This window comes from Salvia miltiorrhiza, chromosome 7 (assembly GCF_028751815.1).
Source record: "Salvia miltiorrhiza cultivar Shanhuang (shh) chromosome 7, IMPLAD_Smil_shh, whole genome shotgun sequence".
Classification (NCBI taxonomy): domain Eukaryota; kingdom Viridiplantae; phylum Streptophyta; class Magnoliopsida; order Lamiales; family Lamiaceae; genus Salvia; species Salvia miltiorrhiza.
Window position 1 is genome coordinate 58,267,050 of NC_080393.1, and position 22,534 is coordinate 58,289,583.

General features: G+C 33.6%; 1 protein-coding gene and 2 long non-coding RNA genes across 9 annotated transcripts; 2 read left to right on the forward strand and 1 right to left on the reverse strand.

Moving 5' to 3' along the window:
• Positions 1-391: 391 nt before the first annotated feature.
• LOC130995142 (uncharacterized) lies at positions 392-3,518 on the forward strand. Its single transcript, XR_009092067.1, has 2 exons — positions 392-2,545; positions 3,241-3,518. It is a non-coding gene; the product is annotated as an uncharacterized LOC130995142 (long non-coding RNA).
• A 3,847-nt stretch (positions 3,519-7,365) lies between these two features.
• Positions 7,366-8,285, reverse strand: LOC130995143 (uncharacterized). The gene is made up of 2 exons (XR_009092068.1): positions 8,018-8,285; positions 7,366-7,934 (listed from the first exon to the last, which is right to left on the reverse strand). It is a non-coding gene; the product is annotated as an uncharacterized LOC130995143 (long non-coding RNA).
• Positions 8,286-12,960: 4,675 nt separating this feature from the next.
• Positions 12,961-19,734, forward strand: LOC130995144 (uncharacterized). Of its 7 annotated transcripts, XR_009092072.1 has the most exons (16): positions 13,151-13,279; positions 13,353-13,487; positions 15,082-15,241; positions 15,335-15,610; positions 15,781-15,877; positions 15,967-16,094; positions 16,180-16,258; positions 16,342-16,470; positions 16,540-16,703; positions 17,081-17,164; positions 17,241-17,288; positions 17,421-17,511; positions 17,715-17,810; positions 18,341-18,397; positions 18,913-19,217; positions 19,344-19,734. XR_009092072.1 is itself a non-coding variant. In XM_057920294.1 (12 exons), the coding sequence occupies exons 4-10, from the start codon at positions 17,424-17,426 to the stop codon at positions 18,948-18,950; spliced, it is 492 nt and encodes a 163-aa protein (XP_057776277.1). In that variant the 5' UTR covers positions 16,789-16,900; positions 17,081-17,164; positions 17,241-17,288; positions 17,421-17,423; the 3' UTR covers positions 18,951-19,002; positions 19,109-19,217; positions 19,344-19,734. The 7 variants fall into 7 exon arrangements, 1 of the variants encoding a protein (XP_057776277.1); XR_009092070.1 differs by having other exon boundaries at positions 12,961-13,279; positions 13,656-15,241; positions 17,241-17,511; XR_009092069.1 differs by having other exon boundaries at positions 17,241-17,511.
• Positions 19,735-22,534: the final 2,800 nt, after the last annotated feature.

Genomic DNA, 22,534 nt, shown 5'->3' on the forward strand with positions numbered 1-22,534 from the left:
AGTTATTATTTTAGCTTTATATTTTTTTTTTACGTATGAGAAAAAAACGCGACGAGGATTATTGAGCTATTCAATAATTATTATTTCCAAGTTGTAACTGACTTAGCAAAGTCATGTTATTTATTAATCGAAAAACAGAAGCAGTTATATTTTATTAGTGCTACTAGAAGATGAGGAATTATTCCGACTGCAACGCAGATTAAATCTACGGATTTAATCTAGATATTAAATGGCTTATGAAGTGAATTAAATCTACGTATTTAATTTATACACGAATAATGAACAGAAGCCAGTATTTTATTACAATTACAGAATCACCGAGACATAGAATATACATCATTAATCCTCCACTACATTTTTTTCCCACCACTACACCTACTCTTCCACCCTTTCCACTCCACTAATTCCACTACACCAAACTTTCCACCTACTCCCTTCCCCACCACACGCAAGAATGCATCTAACATTCCATTATACAGGCAACAATCTTTTCATCATCTTCATTCTTCACTAAGGAACCGAAGAGCAGCCACGAGTTCTGCCATAAGTACACTGCTCCGGCAGTGTTTTGCAAGGCGATTCCAGCCATCCAAAAGGTTCCCAAAAATTCCCAAATTAATTGTGTATCATCTTTCATATGTTTTCTATACTTTGGCAAAATTTCAGAAGGTTTGAAGCTCTTATGATTTATTTATGAATTTGTAAACATCACTGCCCATCTGGAATACATTTTTGGTAAACAATCTTTGGGAGGCCATAAGTAAAGTTTCAATCGGTGAAAACCTTTGAAACTTGAATATGTCACTCTAGACTCCCGTATCTTTCTTTTGACATCGGCCTCACCATTTTTGAATAAGGGAAACAACCGGTATAAATTCTTGAAATCTAGTTCTTATTCCATGTACCATCCAGTAGATTTTACAAACCTACGACTTTGAGGTGGCAAAGCCCGACTTAAATCTTTGATTCTCAAGCCTAGCTTTCTACTGAATATTCAATGACATGTTGGGAACTTACTTGCTTAGTTTTAGAATTTTTGGTGAAGCCTAAAGTTGGTTTTCTGATTTATGTTATGAATCTGCCAAACTTGAACGCTTTTTGTGCACTGAACTTTAGACAGTCATATCTTCTAAACCATGAATGTTCTTAGATTAAATCCAACTGGAGAGTGTTATGATCTCTCCCTAGTTTCCAGATTGACCCTTGGGGTTCCCAGTGGAGTTTTGTAAAGGGAGATATGAATTTTCAAAGAAAGCCCACTGACTTGGTTGTAATCTGGAAATCTGAAATTTTCAGATTTTTGCTTGTTAAATACCCATCTTTGAGAGGGCATATCTTGCTCGTTTGAATTGTTTTTCATTCGATTCAAATTGGAGAATGATCCTTGAAATGTCTAGTTTCCAGAATGTCTTTTGGAGCATCATTTGGAGATCCGAGGCAGATTTGGTGTCTGTTGCAAAACAACCCCTTAAGAGCTCAAGTTGTTGAATTATTTTCTATGTATCAAAGTTTATTTTAAAGGATGTTTCATGAAAGATTTCGTATATGTGCGTAACAAGTTTGGGACTATTTATTTTAAATGAGGTCCGTTCTTTATTTAAATTATGATGGACTTTTAATGAATATTTTTGGGATTAAACTCTTATTTCTTGATTTATATAAATTATTTTTTTTAAGGACTTATAAATATGAATTTCGTAGGCCTACTGACCTACTGTGATCGACGGTTTGTCGATGTCTAATAGCTTTGAAAATTTTATAGCAAGTCCTGACATGAGTCTTGAGTACCCTGGTAAAATTTCAAGCCATTCCAACTTCGTTTGATACTTCTTTAAAATGCAAAACCTAAACTGCACATAACTACCGAGAATTTCAGAGAACAGATGAAAGAGTCATTTATTTCAGTAGCTTCCTGTGTGATCTAGCTTTCCAAATTTTTATGGTATTAACCTTATTGTGTTAGCTAGATATCCACCAAAGTTGAGCCCAGTTTGACAACGTTTACTATTTGTCAAAAATCCAAGTTTTCGATTGTTCAAAACTGCCGAACATGGTAGATCGTGGTAAAAACGTCATATCTCTCAAACCACTTGGAGTTTTCGACTCTACTTTTTTTTATATGAAACTAGATTCGAAGATCTTTCTTTCGGTATGAGTCTCGAGTCCAGGAGATGTCGGAGTCAGAACAGATTAAATTTTGAAGTTGAGTCAGTGTAAAAATAGAGCATGTTTTAATGATGTTTTTGGACTTCGGACTTTAAAGCGAACTATTATCATTTATTTCTTTAAAGCCACTGGTTTATTTAATTAATTGGCTACTCTCTTTTGAGCCTATTAATTATTTGAGGTTACGCTAGTAATGATGTAACGAATTATGGATGCTAGAACCCTAAAACACTAAAAGATACCCTAGGCACGTAGAATTAGACTTTGTCTTATGACAATTACTTCACGAACTTATCGACTCTTCATCAATGAAGGTCCGGGCGACAGAAAGTGAAGCCGAAGAAGAAACGACTCCACGCCAGCTTTAAGAACAATTGAGGTGGGCAATTCCTTACGCGTAAATAAAATGCTATGCATGTGTTATGCTTTAAAATGCAAATTGGATCTTCAAGTATGGTATGCTTTATTACGCTTAAATGAGTTAAGCTTTATTATGCTGCACGTTAAATGATTTACGCTATGCTGTTTATACTATTTACGCCCTATGTAATTTACGCTTGATTACACTTATTTACGCTTGAATGCTTTACGCTGATAAGTTTATGCTTATGTTTGATGCTTGCGTCTGTTGGGGGAGGCCTCCCTCAACAGTACGATGCCGTGTCCGTTGAGGAGGGCCTTCCTCACGGCGCGATGCCCGTGTCCGCTGAGAGAGGCCTCTCTCGCGGCGCGATGCCAGTATGACATTATGCCAGTGTTACAGCGTCTATTGGGGGAGGCCTCCCTCAATAGTACGATGCCGTGACCGCTGAGGGAGGCCCCCTTCACGGCGCGATGCCCGTGTTCGTTGGGGAAGGCCTTCTCCACGACACGATGCGTGTTTATGATTATTGATGATGAAGAATGCGCTCATGCTATTTATGAATTTGGAAATGTTTAATGAGCAAAGGATTTGAAAGAAACTTATGCCTCTTATGCGATGTTGTGAAATTGTTAATGATGTTATGTTATATGCTTGGCAACTGCCCACTAAGTACTCTTGTACTTAGCCTTTCGATGTTTATGTTTGTGCAGGTTGAGCTGTGATGGGCGATGAAGTGTTGTTGCTGAGTAGAGTTTTTGTCGAACTTAAAGTAGGCTCAGAAAGGATACATGTCTTCATACATGTATCTCAGTTATGCATTCCGCTGTAAACACTGATTATTTCAGTTACACCTTCCGTTGCAAACTCTGATAATGTTTTAGCCAAGCCCCTAACGATGCCTTTTTCCTTTTTAAGGAATATAACGCGTATACAAGTTCTTTGAGTACCCTTTTTATGCGAACTATGCCTTTTTCCTTTTTAAGGAATATTTCACGCGTATTCAAGCTCTTTGAGTATTCTTTTATGCACCCCTTTCTAAACCCGCTTCTTAATTTCCCTTCCCCAGTCATGGTTTTCCCGGATTAATTATCCTTAATTAAGGCCGGTCGTGACATGAAGCCATCTATTTTATTTTAATTGGGCTGTTATATTATCTTCGTTGGGCCTCGTTTGATTTATTTAATTGAGCCCAGCTAATCAAATTATTTATTTATTTGGCCAAGATTATTTAATTACTTGAGCCGATGAATTATTTCAATTGGGCATCTCCTGTTAATTATTCAAGCCCACTACTACTTAATTAATTATTAGGCTGCCTTATGTTGAGCCTTTTAATTATTTAATCTTATAACATTATTTATTCCTATTTATTAAGTCCGATTAATTATGAGGTTATAAAGCGAATAAGCTGAAGTATTTATTTATTTTCTATTGACTACGAAGAGCGAGATTTATTTAATTGGCGGATTAGAACACCCTAAGAGAACGGATTAATTTTTGTTAATTATCCGGCTTCATGAGACGAGACTTAGCTTTTGTTTAAATCCGATAATCTGGATTAACAATAGAAATTCCCTGATTATTATCTCAGAATAATAGTTCATGCATACGAGATTCATGCATAGTTAAATTACGCATTCTCATTTAATTGAGAATTTTCTCTCGATTTAAAGTCTTACGTTATTTTCTCGGATTAAAGGTCGAGCGCAAGAATAAGAGCTCGTCAAGGAGTCACTAATCTGTAGCAAAGTTTTGCTATCAGGTGGGCATTACTTTCATATATATCAAATGAGTTTAAATGTTACGTTCAAGCAAGTTATTTCATGACTAAATTAATTGAAGTTATTTCAAATATTGTCTTGCCATAAAATATTTAAATTTCAGTATGATATCTATCTGATGTGACTTTTATTATGCAATCGAATTCGGGTCCTGAGCAGTTGATAGCTATCCTGCCAGGGCTAGTGTACACCAGTGACCGTGAGTCATCTAGCGGGTTGGCCGGTCAAGTGACCGTGAGAGGTGGCCACCTCTCCGGCACACAGTTCCAGATATGATAGATTACAAGAGAACTTAGACTGCAGTCGAACTTTAAGAATCACAAATGAATTTAGTAAGCTTGGGCCTTTTTAGCGAAAAACTCCCTTGCTGTACTGTTTATGATGGCATGACAATTTACATTTTTGAAGTATGTATTTTTATACTTAGGCATACGTGCCCACTGAGTGCTTTTGTACTCAAGCCCTGCATATATTTCTAAATGTGCAGGTTGAGCAGCTGCCGATATTGATGAAGTGACGAGCGGGATTCTTTTGTCTTATTATGTACTAATGAACTCTAGGGTTACATGTCTTCATACATGTAATCAGAACCTTATTCCGCTGCGTACTCAGAAGTTTTATGTTATTTTGAATAAGTCAGAGATATCTGAACTTACTAGTTATTTGAGTCTATACGACTAAACTTCTGTTATATGATAAATATCCCTTTAATTAAATGATGAAATGTGATCCTTCCTTGTTTGATTATCCCCTTTCTACCCCGCTTCTAATATCCCTCCATTAGTCACGGTTTCCCCGGCTTAATTATCCTTAATTAGGTCCGGTTGTGACACCACAATTGTATACATTTGTTCCCACAAATGTAAATATTACATTTCTTTATAATAATAATAACTTTTTATTACAACAATAATTACTTTTAAATTTTTAATTACAATAATAATTACAACAAATGTAATAATTTTAAAAATTTACATTTTTGAAACATATTTTTCATCACATCAATAGTTACTTTTTATTACGAATTACTAGATCAAATATACAAAATTATAAGTTCTAACGAGTAAAAACAACATTACTTTTATACATATCAATAATTATTTTTTCTTACAATAAAACATATTTGATCAAATAACGAAAAGTATAAATTCTCAAGAACAAAAGTAACAGTTGTCGTGAAGAAATGTAATAATTTAGAAACATTATTTTTCATTGTAATAATAATTACCTTTTATTATGATAATAATTACTTGACCAAATTGTTAAAAAAAAAGTTTTATGAGTGGTAATAACATCACTTTTTTCATATTAATAATTATTTTTATTTACAAAAATAATTACTTAAGCAAATTACTAAAAGTAAATGTTATCATGAATAAAAATAAACATTAATATGAAAAAATGTAATATTTTAAAAACATTACTCTTCATCGTATCAATAATTACTTTATATATATTAAGACAATATTTACTCTACTAAATAACTAAATAACAAAAGGCTCTCTAAACGACAGTTTGTATAGCATTCATGTTCATCTTCAAGAATCAAGAACAATCATCAAGAGTCAATCATTAATAAGTATAAAATATATATTTGTTAGCACTTATCACAAATATATACTTATGTTAATATAAGTATTTCCGGTCATTCTATATTTTGTAATTACCTGAACACTGAATACTAAACCCTAAATAGTGAATACTAAACCCTACACATTGAATACTAAACCCTAAATAATGAATACTAAACCCTAATGGAAATATTTACTTTTATGTAGTCTAACATATACATTTCTTTGTACAAATGTATACTTATGTTTTTATAAGTATTTCCTGCCATTCTATATTTTGTAATTACCTGAATACTGAATACTAAACCATAAACCTTGAATACTAAACCCTAAATAATGAATACTAACCCTAATCCTTGAATGCTAAACCATAATGGAAATATTTACTTTTATGTAATCTAACATATACATTTCTTTGTACAAATGTATACTTATGTTAATATAAGTATTTCATGTCATTCTCTATTTTGTAATTACCTGAACACTGAATACTAAACCCTAAACCTTGAATACTAAACCGTATATAATGAATACTAAACCCTAACCCTTGAATGCTAAACCCTAACGGAAATATTTACTTTTACAAAAATACTTATTTGAACAAATAACTAAAAGTACAAATTCTTATAAATAAAAGTATCAATTATTGTGAACAAATGTAATAATTTAGAAATATTACATTACATCATCTCAATAATTACTTTTTCTGACGACAATGATTACTTGAATAAAAGTAAGAATTATCGTGAACAAATTTAATAATTTAGAAACATTATATTTCATTGTAACAATAATTATTTTTTGTTACGATAATAATTATTTGGCCAAATAGTTAAGATTAAAACACTAATCTACAACTCATTAATTTTCGTGTCGAAACCAAACGTGTCAAGATTCGTGTAACAGATGGAGTATTATTATAATGAAAAATAATTATTGATATGAAGAAATGTAACGTTTTTGAAACATACTTTTCATCACATCAATAATTACTTTTTATTACGACAATGATTACTAGACTAAATATACAAAATTATAAGTTCTAACGAGTAAAAATAACATTACTTTTATACATATCAATAATTATTTTTTCTTACAATAAAACTATTTGATCAAATAACAAAAAGTATAAATTCTCAAGAATAAAGGTAACAGTTGTCGTGAATAAATGTAATAATTTAGAAACATTATTTTTCATTGTAATAATAATTATTTTTTATTATGACAATACTTACTTGACCAAATTATTAAAAATAAAAGTTTTATGAGTGATAATAACATTACTTTTTTTCACATTAATAATTACTTTTGTTTACAAAAATAATTACTTAAGAAAATTACTAGAAGTAAATGTTCTCATTAATAAAAATAAACATTAATGTGAAAAAATGTAATATTGTTAAAACCTTACCTTTCATCGTATCAATAATTACTTTATATTAAAATAATATTTACTCGACTAAATAACTAAATAACAAAAGGCTCTCTAAATGGCTGTTTGTACGGCATTCATTCATGTTCATCTTCAAGAATCAAGAACAATCATCAAGAGTGAAATTCAAAGAAACTCAAATCCCAAAGTATTAAGAAAAAAGATGGCTACGCTACTGGCAGCTCCAACTATACAGAAGAGCTTCACTCATCAGCACCATGTTTCCTGCTCCACATCGTCTTCTTCTTCATCGTTTAGCTGCTCCTATAATTCTCACCCGCTTTCATTTCCTTCACAAAAATCCAGTTTTCTGGGCTCCCACGAAATGCTCCTTGTCAGAAATAGCGGCCAGAGATCGTTTGGGATCAAAATGTCGTGGGATGGCCCTCTCTCTTCTGTGAAGTTAATTCTCCAAGGCAAAAACTTGGAGGTACCCTTTTATTCCTCCGCCCCTATCCAAACTCCAATTTTATCTCTGTCTTTCCTCTCCGCACAACAAAAACAAGGCCGTGCCCTAACTCCTTCACTACAGAATTTCCGCCGCCGCTGCTGAAGAAAAGCGAAGAAAAATTATAAACTGAGGAATCACGTAAAACACGCCGAAATTCACGCCGGAGAACCTAGAAGAAGAGAATCGAAAATCAAGCACAGTGAGAAGAGGAAAAAACTGAGGAAAAATGAAGAAAAAATGAAGAAGACGTACCTTGATCGGAAACGAAGAACGGAATCACACCGGTGAACGGAGAAATCGAAGACGAACTTGAAGCGGTGGACTTGAGCGAATAATTGAAGCGGCCGAGAGAAGAATTGAAAGAGCCGAGAGAGAGAATTGAAGCGGCGGAGAGAAATATCGGGCAAAATAATTAGAAAAAAGGCTTTTATATTTTGTTACTACGGGTCGGGCCGGGTGCGAATTCGGGTCGGGCAAACCCGTCTCATGCGGTGAGGTTGACCTCACCCAAGTTTTTGCGAAAACATATGGATCGATTTAACAAAACCAAAATCCATTAATTAAAACCTATGCTAATGCAATTCCAGCAACATCGAGTAATAGTATTACTGCATATAATAATATATCATGCAATATAAACAATAATATATTTATATATATATATACATTCCCTATATATATATATATATGGTTGTTACAGGAAATTCTGTCCAATATTTTAGTATTAGTAAAGCAGTGTGAAACCATTTCAATTGATTTCAAAGACCAAAGACATAATAATGTGTAACCAGTGGCGGATTTGGGGGGGGGGGGGGGGCTAGGGGGGCTGAAGCCCCCTCCCAAACATTTTTTTATTTATTTATAAATTTAGATATTTATTTTATACATGTATATATATGTATATGTGTATATAAATAAGAAATAGAAGAAAAAATATAATACATTATTTATAGTATATATCCAACTATCCATATTAATTAGTATTTGATATTGCACATTGATTTGTTATATTTATGTTATTTTTATCCTTATTTTTTTCTTATTTAATTTTTGATGTTGAATTTGAGTCCATTCTAAAGTTAAAAGTAAAATTACTAATTATTAACAATGAAAGTTAGTTTATTTGTTTAGAAAATGAAATATATTTTTTTTAAAGAATGCATAAAACTATGTTTTTGTATGCTTTCACTCTACTTAATGTTGAATTAATTGAATTGCAAATAATTATCTATTATATTAAGTGATTTTAAAAAAAAAAATGCATGAAAATGAAGTGTACGGAATGCTCAAAAAAATTTGCTTCGGGGGCCTCCCGTGTAAATGTCTTCAGACGTCGTAGATCAATAAATTCAGCCCCCCCTAACCTCAAATCTTGGATCCGCCCCTGTGTGTAACTAGACATGATAATGGAGTGGGGATGGGCGTTTACATCATAGATGATCAAGCGTTGTGTGAGGTGTTGTAGTTCATATCCCTTGATGCAGAAATGGAAGAGTGTTTAGCTCTTCGAGAAGGGATCCTTTTAGTAAAAGAGTGCTTAGCTCTACGATAAGCGTAGTTTTTTTTTTTTTTTCATTTTCGTTCGTTCACAATTAATTAGTATGGTCTTTCTATTTTATGACATATACCTTTATATTTTTATCCCCATTCACTCAAAATATTTACAGAAAAACTCATCTGACAATTATTAATTATTAATAAATCAATTTTGATGGTCTCTTTCTCCACTTTATTTTATTTTATTTTTCATCATTTTATATAAAAAATAAAATTTAAGAAAAAAAAATCATAGGACGAGTTTGGCCAAACTGTCCAATGGCTCGAATGGCACTGGGCTAGGCTTGAGAAATTGTAGCCCGATTAGATTTTTGGCCAGCCCGGCCCGACCTTGTACAATCTGAAAGCCCGATGGGTCGGGCCGAACTGGCCCAACCCGACCTATTTGACAGCTCTAATATCCAAAGGTCTTGAATTTGAGTCGATCATGGACCATTTTTTCTTTACCTAATTGTTAATTTAACAAAATAAAAATGATTTTATTGAGCTGAGACGTTGAAACAATGAAGCTTGAATGCGAAATACCTAGTATTTTACAGGTTAGTATAATGAGATTTTTAAAGTCGAAATCAAACACGAGCCAAAACGTTAGTTAAATATAAATAAAATTGATGAGGTCATAAATCAAACACAAGCTAAAATTCAGAGCATCTGCATCGCCTACACGATAGCGGCCTACTCGTGTAAGGCGATGCAGCCCTAAGTTACATGAGGGCTACACGTTAGCCCGCTCGGCCGTTCAAAATCAGCGCGTATTTTACTCGCGCGATTAAAAAAATAAGTAAATAAATAAAATTCGAATTTTGAATTTGACTGCCTCGATTTCCATGCTTTTTTGACCGTTCAAAATTTTTTTTTTAATTTTTATGTAATTTTTAGATTTTTTATTTTAATGAAATTTTAATTATTAGTAAAATGTGTTAAAACATAAAAATCAAAACTAAAAAAATCATGTAGGCTATCATGTAATTCCAATGCAGCCTCTTTACACAATGTGGTCCTCTCATCAAGTAAGCTATCATGTAACACCAATGTGGATGCTCTAAATTACAGTTAACACTAATTTCTATGGCTCAAAGTAAACACCCTAGCCGGCCAAGAGAGATTAAACAACCCGAAATTAGGTAGAATTTTGTTTCACATTACCCTTACTTTAATGTGAGGTCCTTTTCTGAATTGCGACCAAGCAGTGAGGAAATTAGGTAGAAATGTATTTGGGTCAACCTTGTCATGCGAGATCCTTTTTTAGACATATATATTACGAGAGTAGGAGACGTTTGTGAATATAAAATAAAAAAAAAGGAGAAAGCAGGGAAAGAAATAAAGAAAAGAATGGCTGCAGAAGCAGTAGAAAAGAAACTCTATGATGCTGTATCAAAAGGGGATGTAACAAAATTTCAAGAATTAGTTCAACAAGATCCATATCTTGTTGATGAAGTATCATTTTCATGTTCAAGAAATTGTTCTACACATAGTAACGATGCGGGGACTGACAGCCATCGTGGAAGAGGTGCTGAAGATGAATCCGTGGCTTGCTCGGATTTTAGACTCCCAACAACTGTCGCCTCTGCACATTATTTACAGCAGCAGCGCAAGGGCACGTCGAGATCTCGAGAAAATTGTTATCAGTAGCCCCGGAGACGCGCTGTTGGCGAGACTGTCATGATATGAACCCGGTTCATATCGCGGCATCCCATCATTCAAATGAGTGATTGATAATCAACCCACATCCAATCATTCAAAATATTGATTATTTACCACTTCAGAGTTGGGTAGATTGTTTAATCAATCACCCCTCTAATCCTATTAATCTTATCTATCTCATCCACCAAACCAAACGCCTCCCGAGTCACTTAATTCAATATTATCACATAAACATTGTTCAATCTTAAACCTAATTTCTTCTTAATTAAGTCACTTAATTCAATATTATCACTCATTTTATACATGACGGGACCCTCTATATATCTATAAAAAATACAATATTCATTAACTTTTTTATTAAAACTCGTGTCCAGCCAAAATAGTATACCCCCTCCGTCCATGAAAGAACTTCCTAGGAGGGAGTGGCACGGGTTTTAAGAAAAAAATTGTTAAGTGTATTGAGAGTAGAGAAAAAATTGTTGAGTGTATTGGGAGTGGTGAAAATGTATTATATTTAATATTTGGAGTTGTGAAAAAGTGAAAAGTGAGTAATTATAAGTGGTGGGGTATAGTCCAAAAATAAGTAGGAAGTTTTTTTGTGGACATCCCAAAAAGAAAAGATAGGAAGTTCATTCGTGGACGTAGGTAGTATATGTTCAAAAGATAATTGTGAAAGCTGATTGGATTAGTGAATCTAAATTAATTAATAAGTGTAATATCAAATTAAAGCAGTAGAAGTTGAAAAAAGTAATGATATATATAGTGGAACATGAAATGCAATACTAACTACGTTGATAACAAGGGCAGGTGTTTAAGTTTTTATATTGGATTAACTAACTAACTATGATTAATGGTGGCCGTCGTATACCACCAAATAATTCATGCGGAATTACCAAAATAAATTAGTATAATGGTAAGCAGGGTCGATCCCACAGAGAGCAGTTAAAAATCATTCAATCCCTAAATCTATAAAAACGGTGATACCACCACGCCTTAATTGTAAGAAGAATTAATTAAAACTAAGAAAGCAAATTAAATCAAATAAAATAACTCTTGAAATAAATCAATAAAAAGGGTAATTCGGCTCAAATAAATACACTCTAATTCAACTCTGATCCTCGACGCAATAATTAATCAATCCCTACCAACCAACCAGTTATAGGATACCGTGAAACGCAACGGACGTACCCCAATTCCTACTTACTGTGTCGATAAACAGCTGGAGACGCCAGACCTGCTTATTTCCCTTATTAAAATATAACCTAGCTGGAGACGTCAGACCTAGATTTAATATTCTAATAGCATTACGATGAAGGAACCAAATTTATACCAATTATCCTAGAGACACTAGTAATAATTAATATACCAATTAATTCCTACTACGAACACGGTAGTTGTATCACTAATTAGTCCAATTCCAACAATTACGGATTGGCAGGAACTAATTGACTGTAATCCAATTAAACTTAAGTTGATCAGGCTTAAATAAAATCAGAATTATCTTGGAACCTAGGAATTAATCGGAATCAATAGGAATCAATTTTAAACCAATTAGGTCTCACAGATTATTAAATTAGAGTTTCATTATTCTCGCCGAATTAAAAGCTTAGCTACTCATAATTAAACTAAAAACAATAAAATAAATAAAAGCAAACATTAAATAATCAAAAATAAAATAAACGAAACTAAGTGCAATTAAAGAACTAGGAAAAATTAAACTAAAAATTCGAATTGAGATTTAATAAATATAACCACAAAGTGAAACAAGTCTTCTGCCAATCTTCTCTGATCTAGCCGCAATTCTCCAAAACCAAACATAAAATCAAACTAAACTTGCATGCATGGAAAAATTGGAAGAAAAAAAACGTCTGCACTAATAAAAGCAAAAAGTGTGTGTTTCTAATTATCATCAAAGTCAAACTCTAATACTATTCCTAATCTAAATTGCGGCTGTAGTATAAAAGTGAATGTGTTGCCTATTCTAATTAACCACCTAATTTAACAATCTTAATAAGAGAGAACTTGGCTACTATTGATAGGAATAGTACTTTAGAAAAAATAGTGCCCATGGTATTTTCGTAATTTTTGTTTCATTTGTGGGTTTTTGTAAAAAAAGAAAATATCTGTTTTATCTTTAACAGCTCTGCAGATTTTTCTTCTTCACTTTCACTTTTTACTTTCTATCGTTACAGTTTCGCAACGAAAAAAGAACGAGATTTCCTGTCAATCTTTGCCTGGTGAAAGTGGATAATCTGATCATAATCCAACAAAAAATCACACTAGACAAATCCACTACATCAACAACACAAGGAGGTGAGTTTGATTTCTGCACCATGCTTTTTATCATTAATTTTTTAAATAACCCTAGAATTTTTGCAAAAAACAGAGCTCAACACAACACAATCGAATTAGAGTCTTGTGGTTGGGTTTCTTGTATTGTTGTTTGCTTTGAGGGCGCCGATCGGGAACAGAGAGTCTTGGCTGAGTTTCTTGTGTCGTTGGTCCATCGCCAGAAGCACAGGTATGTTATCTTAATTCTGGTTTACGGAATCCAATACGTTATATTCTCTTTCTTGTGGAATACAAATTTACAATGCTTGCTTATTTGCTATTGTCAAAATAGAATCAGAATTAGTTGTATCAATTGAAAATATCACAAGATAAATAACAAAACTTGCTATTAGGGCAGTTTGGTCGAAGCAGAAACATGTCGGAGGCCCTCCTCTTATCACTGATACAGAAGCTCGACACTAATTATCGAAGGCATGAACCAAATGACGAAAAGGTAATTAAAGAGATGCGAGAGATTGTGGATATTGTGAGGGATAAGAAATTGGTAGAGGGGAGAATCCTAAATTTTTTGGTATGTGACCTTGTCGACGTGGCTGATGATGCTCTCTACCTTTTCAAACAAGACGTAACCTATCCTTGGAACTTTGACTCCGTGCATAGTTGGATGGGAGAGATAAAAAAACGCATGCTTAAACTGGGAGATGATGGGGCAGAGACAGAGTCCAACATGAGATCATCACACGACACGTCCCGACTTAGGTGTACGCGATGAAGATGTTCATAAGATGAAACCTTTGGATTCTAAGCAGAGTTGGCAATTGTTTCTGAAAACAATAAATCATGGCAATAAATTGACGGGTGAGCACAAATTCCCTATGTCCTTGAAGCATATGGCAGAACAAATGTTGAGAAAATGTGGCGGTCTGCCATTAGGTATAAAAGAGGTAGGAAAGCAGTTAGCGGAAAAGAAAGTCTCGGGAGGGAGTGAATGGGAACAACTTCTTGAATCAGTTGATTTTGATTCAACATTGAAGTTTTTAGAACCATTTTATCATAAGTTGGATCCCAAACTGGACTCATGTTTCTTGTCTATGGCCTTCTTTAAGGAAAATATAACTTTGAGGAAAGAAAAGTTGAAACAGATTTGGGTTGCCTGGAGGAGTAGTAGTACAGGCTTCAGAAAATATGACTGTGGACTATATTTAAATGGTTTAGTCAATGAATCCTTTATTGAAGTTGGGGACAAGAGCACGGAGTATCACTTGAATGCTCTACTACACATGCTATCCATTCAAAAAGCAGAGCAGAAACTATGTTTTGAGATCCTAAGGAACAACGAAAATAATCGACCCTCTGAGAGTCCTCGTCATCACCGTGTTATCATTTGTAGCAGAGATAAGTTCAACTACTCCACGGATCAAGATAAACATCTTGTGTCTCTCTTCTTCCATGGAGCACGGTTTCTTGTGTCGTTGTCTGCATTGAGAGTACTGGCCGCTGTCGGCGTCGGCATCGGCATCGGCTTTAGCTGAGTTGTGGCTCAGTTTCTTGTGTCGTTGTCTGCGTTGAGAGTACTGCCCAGTGTCGGCATCGGCATCAGCAGCAGCTTTCTTAGCTGCTCATCAGCATCAACCATTTAATTTTTAATCACAGCCGTTTAAATACTAGTGATCTATGGTTAATAGTTGGTCTTATTTTATAGACTTAGAGTGGTTCATTGAATAGCGGAACCCTATATATTTGAATCTATTTATTTGATCTGACTGTTATTCTTTGTTTTGTAATTAAAATGTTTTTGTTACTTACTGCCATGATCTAATTAGGTTGTCAAAAGAAATGGAAGAGCGTATGATTCCAATGAATGAGATTCTAACAGGATTGAAGGAATGGAAATGCAAGGTGAGAGTGATCAAGAAGCTAGGAGCTAAGCAAGCTAACAATAATCTTAATAAATTTCATAAACTAATCTTGGGTGATGGCTTGGTAATTAATGAGTATCCCTTACATTTAAGCTGTTGTTGTGAGTTTTTCTTACCTTTAAAAGGTGACATATATTAATTTTTTTGTTCTTTTTAGGGCCACACTTTTGATGCTGTGATATTCCATGATAATATAGATAGGTTCAAACATGTGCTTCAAGAGGGTAATGCTTACATGGTGAAAGGAGCCTATGTTTCTGATCCAAAGCAATAATGGAATCCAATTGTGACATGTAATTACCAATGGACGTTCAGAAAAGATACTTCGGTGAATGAAGAACCAAATGATTCGATACCGACTGGTGGACTATGTTTTAGAACAACTCCAAGTTGCGAGTTCCACAAATTCCTCTCAACAAAGACATATTGATCAGTTAAACTAAGCAACTTAATTATTGAAGAATTGCAAATGATATTTCTATATTTATTTTATCAATATCTTGTGTAAGTTTAGGAAAAGAATTATTGTACTTATTATATTTTAGAACGAGATTATTTTAGTGTGACTTAAATGTTAATTAATCATTTTCTTCTCTTACTTAGATACTGGTTGTGTCATTATTGGTACCCATGAACCTCGGGTAGTCACAATCAAAGGACAGGGTAAAGTCATTCGTGAGTATGCTGCTATTGATACAGAGTATGTTAGATACACGATGAGTTATTGTTTTCCTATTTCTTTACATATGTTTAGTTTAGTTTATAATAACATAATTCATGGAAATGTAGGCTGGAAACGTTCGTGGTGACATTCTGGGAAGATTCTGTATCCGATGAGATCTATGCTAAATTGGAACCTATTTCGAATAGGACACCGTTGTTGTTGTTGTTGAATTTTTTAGTCGTGTCATATTACGGTATGCATGATTTTACGTGGTCAGATAAATTATACATACATAAATTGTTAGGCACAATCGATGATAGTTAGTCTTTAATGTTCAGGATTGAGTCTGACCACCAATGCTCAGTCAATTGTCTTGGATGGCTCTGAGAGTGAAATGCTAATTGAACTAGAGAGATGGTATTGTATAATCTGTATAACAATTAAGAACCTTATCATGTGAATATTTTTGTTCCTAACTTGCTTATAATTATCATAAACAGGAAGCAAGAGAATGAAGAGGCCATTAACATGTTAGTACAAACTGGTGGTTTTTTGAAAAGAAAGTGTTGCGCTCACCCAAGCAACCTCTGCAGATTACTAAAGTGGATCAAATATTGCAGAATAAAGAGGTGACTTACTTTATATTGTACTTGCACAAGTAAAACATGAATTTAACATTTTTTTAATTTCTTTTTCAGAATACATAATTTAATGTAAAAGTTAAAGCAAGATTGGAAAATGAATATCAAGACTACTTTTACATTGGTTGTCCAATATGTTCCACAAAGACAGCTGCCTCATATGGTACAGAGTTCATGTGTTACTCAACACCATGCAAGAATATGAGAATAGAAAATCGGAGGTGCTAATATATCTATTAATACATCTTTTCTTAATTAGCTCATATAGATTTGTACAAGTGTGTATATTAGAACACTTGATTTTACTAGTCTCATGGTCTTTGATGCGTCTGGACAAGTGGAAGTCACTTTTCTGGGGAAAGAAGCTCAAAAACTTCTTGGCCTAGATCCTTCTGAGTTTTATAAAAAACAAAATCAGGTGAGTATTCTACTATACAATGGTCGAGTATTATCACATTTACAAAAATGAATAATACCCTTTTAAAAATTGTAGGGACCCGTAAGACATTTGGATTTTCTTAGGTAACGCCTATGCAATATTGTCTTACTCTTAAAGATAAAAAGTCGAATATTTAAGATGTTTGTACTTTCCCTGCAGATGCTATTGAGATTTTACAAGATGATGCTGCAATACCATCTGAGAAAATTAGCTTTGAACCTGACGAAGTTCATCTAGAGCAAGGTTTGTATAATTTTTTCTTCTATTCTATGTATTATTCAATTAAGATGATAATAATTTAAATATTTTAATTCTTTAGGGGTGCTAAAAAGTGCGACGAGGCAATTGGTTTTTCATGATTCATTAGGTGAAATATTTCCAACTCATTTTGTGATTGCAACCAATTAATATTTATTGTAATTAAATATGAACATTTTAGTTAAATTAAGCTAAAATTAATTTTAGTTTTTTGTAATGATGATTACTGCAATTAATATAGATAATGATAAAGACATTCGAGCAAAGATTGCTGCCAAAGCTAAAGGCAAGGGGAAAAATGTCCCAAGAAAGCCATGTTGAACACATCAAAGGTGAAAATGATTATGATATGCTATTCTTGCTTGAAAAGATAATAATTATAATTTTGCAACAACAGATACAATTGGAAGCTCATTTGAAGATAGTCTTTCTTGTGATGATGATAAACCAATATCAGGTATCACATCCACGGTTATAAATAGATACTTGATATTGCAAATTCATTTAATATAATCATATTGCTTCTTCATCACAGAAATCTTCAGGGGTAAAAAGAAAATTTGCTCTATTGTTCTATCCGAAGATTCAAGAAATGACAGTATGAATTGTGTAGTGGAATCGGCTAAAAGAGGTGTGTCACCAAAATTTAGAAATTTATTTTAAAAGAATCTAGGTTAGACATGTGTATTTTTTTTTTTACATATATAACAACAAAATTTTATGTGATGAAAAAATGCACGCACACCCAATAAGAAATTTTCTAGGTTTAATTTTCATATTTTATTCATCTAAGAAATCGAGTTCAATACATATTCTATATCAGGTAACATTGGAAAAATCAAAAGAAGATTTGTTAGCAAAAGAAAAAAAGTTGTACACTTTGATCTTTCTGAAGATTCAGGTATTCAATTATTATTACAAGATTTAGTAGATTTTGCTAAAGATTTTCATGATATGTTTTCCACCAGAAAATGATTATCATGGCTTAGTGAAAATGAGGATTATTCTTATCACTTTGGATAGATCGATGTTTGTGAAACTTTCAATATTCTTTTCCATGAGTAGTGAATTTTTGACTTTTTATTGCAATGGAGAAATTGTATAACTAATATAAGAATAACGATTTATCTAACAATATTTATGTTGGTTTTGTAATGTTAGATAATGATGATACGATTGAGAATTTTGATGATGCACATTTGGATAAGCCTCTATCAGGTAATAGTTAGACATGATAGATAGTATTTTAAATCTTCTAGAATTTATTAATCGAGCAAATGATGAAATATTATTGTGTCATTGTTAGAAATTTTAAAAATACAAAAGAAAGCTAAAAACATTAGCATGACGCCATAAGGTCAGGTAAACATGAAGATCAAAGATCCTCAAGCATGCACATCTAAACATTCTAATTTTAAATTGATATCGCTTATGCTAATCTATTCATGTTTTGAACTACCATTTGTGACTATTGTGTAATTACCATGAAATCTAAACCAATAGACATATGTACCGGTTACTTGCTTAGCTCCAACTACTTATAAAACGTATACAAATATAATTAAGCAACTTTATTTTTAGATGAATTTGTGGAGAGAGTAACTGATAGCAAACTTGTTGAAGATTCTCATATGGAGTCATGTCTACCTTTGGCAGGTAAATTATTCAACCAATTAGATAAATTTTCGTTTCTAATATTCTTCGTTGTTAACAATATTAACTCAATCATTTAGGCACACTATACCGGGAGAAACAGGACCTTGTGGCATAAACATCAAAGAAGACTAAAATAACTCAAGCTAAGGACAAACATGTAGCTAAGGGTACAAAACTGAAAAACTAGAGAAAAACTATTGTCATTATATAGACACTTAATCTTTGAAGTGTGTTCTTGTATGATTGATGGGAGTTTCTGTGCAACATTATCAACAAAGAAGGCGAAGAAAATGAAGTCTAATATCTTAAAAGACAAGATACAAAGCTAGCATATCTGATTCATCCCACCAACTTACTGAAGTGGTTGTTGAGCATAATAAAGGTTAGTATTCTACATGAGGCAACGGTGTTAATAGTTCTAAATCAAATCATCAATGATATAGGATATTATGCAAATACATTATGTTTGTCATTAACTAATTTTATTAATATTATCATCAACTTTTAGGCAAAGGAGTCCCACAAACACCAACACTCAAGTCAAGGAGTGGCAGAACAATCAAGCGAAGAATATTGGACTAATGAAGTGAAAGATTTTATGAGACTTTGAAGCAACTTCTGCATGTACTTTGACTTTTGCCTCTATTACACCGCGTCGGTCACATTCTACTATATTTTGAGGTTACCTTTTGCATGTACATTGTATATGCCTCGATGTAGTTTTTAGCTTAATGCGATATGTATATATAACGCGTAATGTCTGAAAGGATAGTTAAATAGGTTATATATAAATTGTATTGTGTAGATTGTTGCTCCTAGCTGTACAAATTAAATACTCTTTGCTGTATTACAACTGTGACCTACAAGTCATAGTATAATATGTCTACACTTAAAAATGATTCGACTAGCGCAGTTATTGGTCACATAATTCACGGAGCAATTATGGAAACACCGCGTCCTACGCGGTGCAGAATTTCTAGTATATATATATGCCTACTAATCCCTAAGTGGCGGCTAGGAGAGAAAACAAGATTTAGGGAATTAAAAATCCCTAACGTGCCGCCCAATTACCCCAGTATGGGCTTTCGGCCCCTTAATCCAAAACAAGGCTCCAAAAATCAATTAAATAAGAGTTTTGAGCTAAATTAAATTTAGCATAATTAATCCAAGCCCAATCTCTAATCTTCTCTTCAAAAACACGTCAAATCTCCATTGAAAACTCGTCTTTCTCCAATTTCTTCCAATTACCAGCTCCATCTCCAATTCTTCTCATTCCTGCACCAAAACATAGCAAATTATGTAATATCACATGAAACCACGATGAAACGCACACTAAACTAGGTAGCTAAAATACACACATCAATTAATTACTAGTAATTACAAGGCTCTGACGCCAAGCTCTAACATAGTTGCGGAAGGAGGACACGATGGGTGGACTGTATCTGTAGCAAGGAACAAGTCCAAGAAAATAGAAGAAGGAAATGGCAGCTAAAATGATGAGAGAACGATGTTTTGTTGGGTGATTTAGCATCGATATGGAAGTCGTAAAACTTGCGCAGAAACATGCCAACGATAAATGATATCCGGTAAGGATAACCATCCACAAAGATATTTTCCTCCCCGTCGGCGTACAGAGCCCCATGATTGTGAGCACTGACCAAAGAAAAGCACACATGTTAGCTTCTACGAATTTTTGGTACTTTTCGGGATCGGTAGACGCCAGGATCGGTGTGCCGGCTTTGTGTGTTGCCGAGTCGTCCTGCCACACGCCCCCGGGAGGGTTGATGCATAAAGGCATTTCAAGGCAAAATCTGGAAAGGGATAAAATTGGAATGTAATTTTTGAAATTAAAGAAAATATATATATATTAGATTTTCTCAAAATAGGTATATTTTAGATGCATAAAGTTTCATACGAAAATGCATGAACTTTCATATAAAAATGCATAAAGTTTCATATAAAAATGCATAAGATTTCACCCCACCCCCCACACCCCTGAACCCCACCCCACCCCAGAACCCCACCCCCACCCACCCCCCACCCCCCACCCCCCCAATTTTTTTTTTAAACTGATTTTCTGACCACTGACCCACCCCTACCCCCCACCCACCCACCCACCCACCCCTCCCCACCAATTTTTTTTTATTATTTTTTTATTTTCTCAAAAACTGATTTTCTGACCACTGACCCCCCCACCCACCCACCCCTCCACCCCACCCCCCAATTTTTTTTTTTTTGAAAAACTGATTTTTACATGCATAAAAAAATTACATGTTTTACATGAATATACTTTCGCTCATAAATGCATATACTTTCACACAAAAATGCATTATATTTTTTGAAAAAATATAATTTTTTCAAACACTACACACTAAAACCTAAAAACTAAACCCTAAACACTAAAACACTAAAATCTAAACATCATTAAACCCTAAATACTAAAACTCAAACCCTAAAATAAATACTAAACACTAAAACCTATACACTAAACCCTAAAAACTAAACCCTAAACACTAAACCCTAAAAACTAAACCCTAAACACTAAACCCTATACCCTAAACCCTAAAAACTAAACCCTAAACACTAAAACACTACACTAAACCCTAAAAACTAAACCCTAAACACTAAATCCTAAACACTAAAAACCTAAACACTAAAAACCTAAACACTAAACCCTAACCCTATACCCTAAAATAAAATATTATAAAACGTTTGTATATAAAAAAGAAGAATGCATAATCAAGAACAATAAAATGCATATATTATTACATGAAAATGCATAAACATTAACTACAAATAAGTTTTTTTGGGGGTGGGTGGGGGTGGGGGTGGGTCAGCAATCAGAAAATCAGTTTTCGTAAAAAAAAAAAAATTGGGGGGGAGGGGGTGGGGGTGGGGGTGGGTCAGCAATCAGAAAATCAGTTTTTGAAAAAAAAAAAAATTGGGGGGGGGGGGGGGTGGGGCCGGGGTGGGGTGGCGAAACTACCAGATTTATTAAAATTAAATGCATTTTTTGTATAATTTAATGCATTTTTATGTGAAAACTTTATGCATTTTTGTTTGATTTTATATACATGTGAAACATGCCTATTTTTGGGGGTGGTAATGGAGAGGGTTGGGGGGTGGTGTGGGCTGGATTGGGGGGTGGTATGGGGTAGGGTGGTGAAAATACCAAAACTGGAAAAATTAAATGCATTTTTCTGTTCAAAGTTATGCATTTCATATGAAAACTTTATGCATTTTTGTGTGAAACTATATGCATCTGAAATATATCTATTTTGAGAAAATCTAAAAATATATATATTTTTTTTTTAATTATTAAATCCGAAAATTACATTCCAATTTTATCCCTCCAGATTTTGCCTTGGAATGCTTAGAAGCTCCTTGCCACGTGTCATCATCTTGATGCGCCACATGTCATAAATGTGTGGTCAAGATTTAGATCTAGGGATCTATTATAAGCATTGGGATCTATATGATCCCATTTAGATCCCAATGCTTATAATAGATCCCTAGATCCAAATCTTGACCACACATTTATGACATGTGGCGCATCAAGATGGTGACACGTGGCAAGGATTCCAAGGCAAAATCTGGAGGGGTAAAATTGGAATGTAATTTTCGGATTTAATAATTAAAAAAATATATATATTTTTTTAGATTTTCTCAAAATAGATATATTTTAGATGCATATAGTTT

Excerpts from the sequence above, each read along its gene's own strand:
- LOC130995144 (XM_057920294.1), top strand. The coding sequence starts at position 17,424 with ATGATAAAGACATTCGAGCAAAGATTGCTGCCAAAGCTAAAGGCAAGG. Across the intron at positions 17,811-18,002 it reads AGTGGAATCGGCTAAAAGAG|GTAACATTGGAAAAATCAAA; the intron begins GTGTGTCACCAA and ends ATTCTATATCAG. Across the intron at positions 18,081-18,340 it reads TGATCTTTCTGAAGATTCAG|ATAATGATGATACGATTGAG; the intron begins GTATTCAATTAT and ends TTGTAATGTTAG.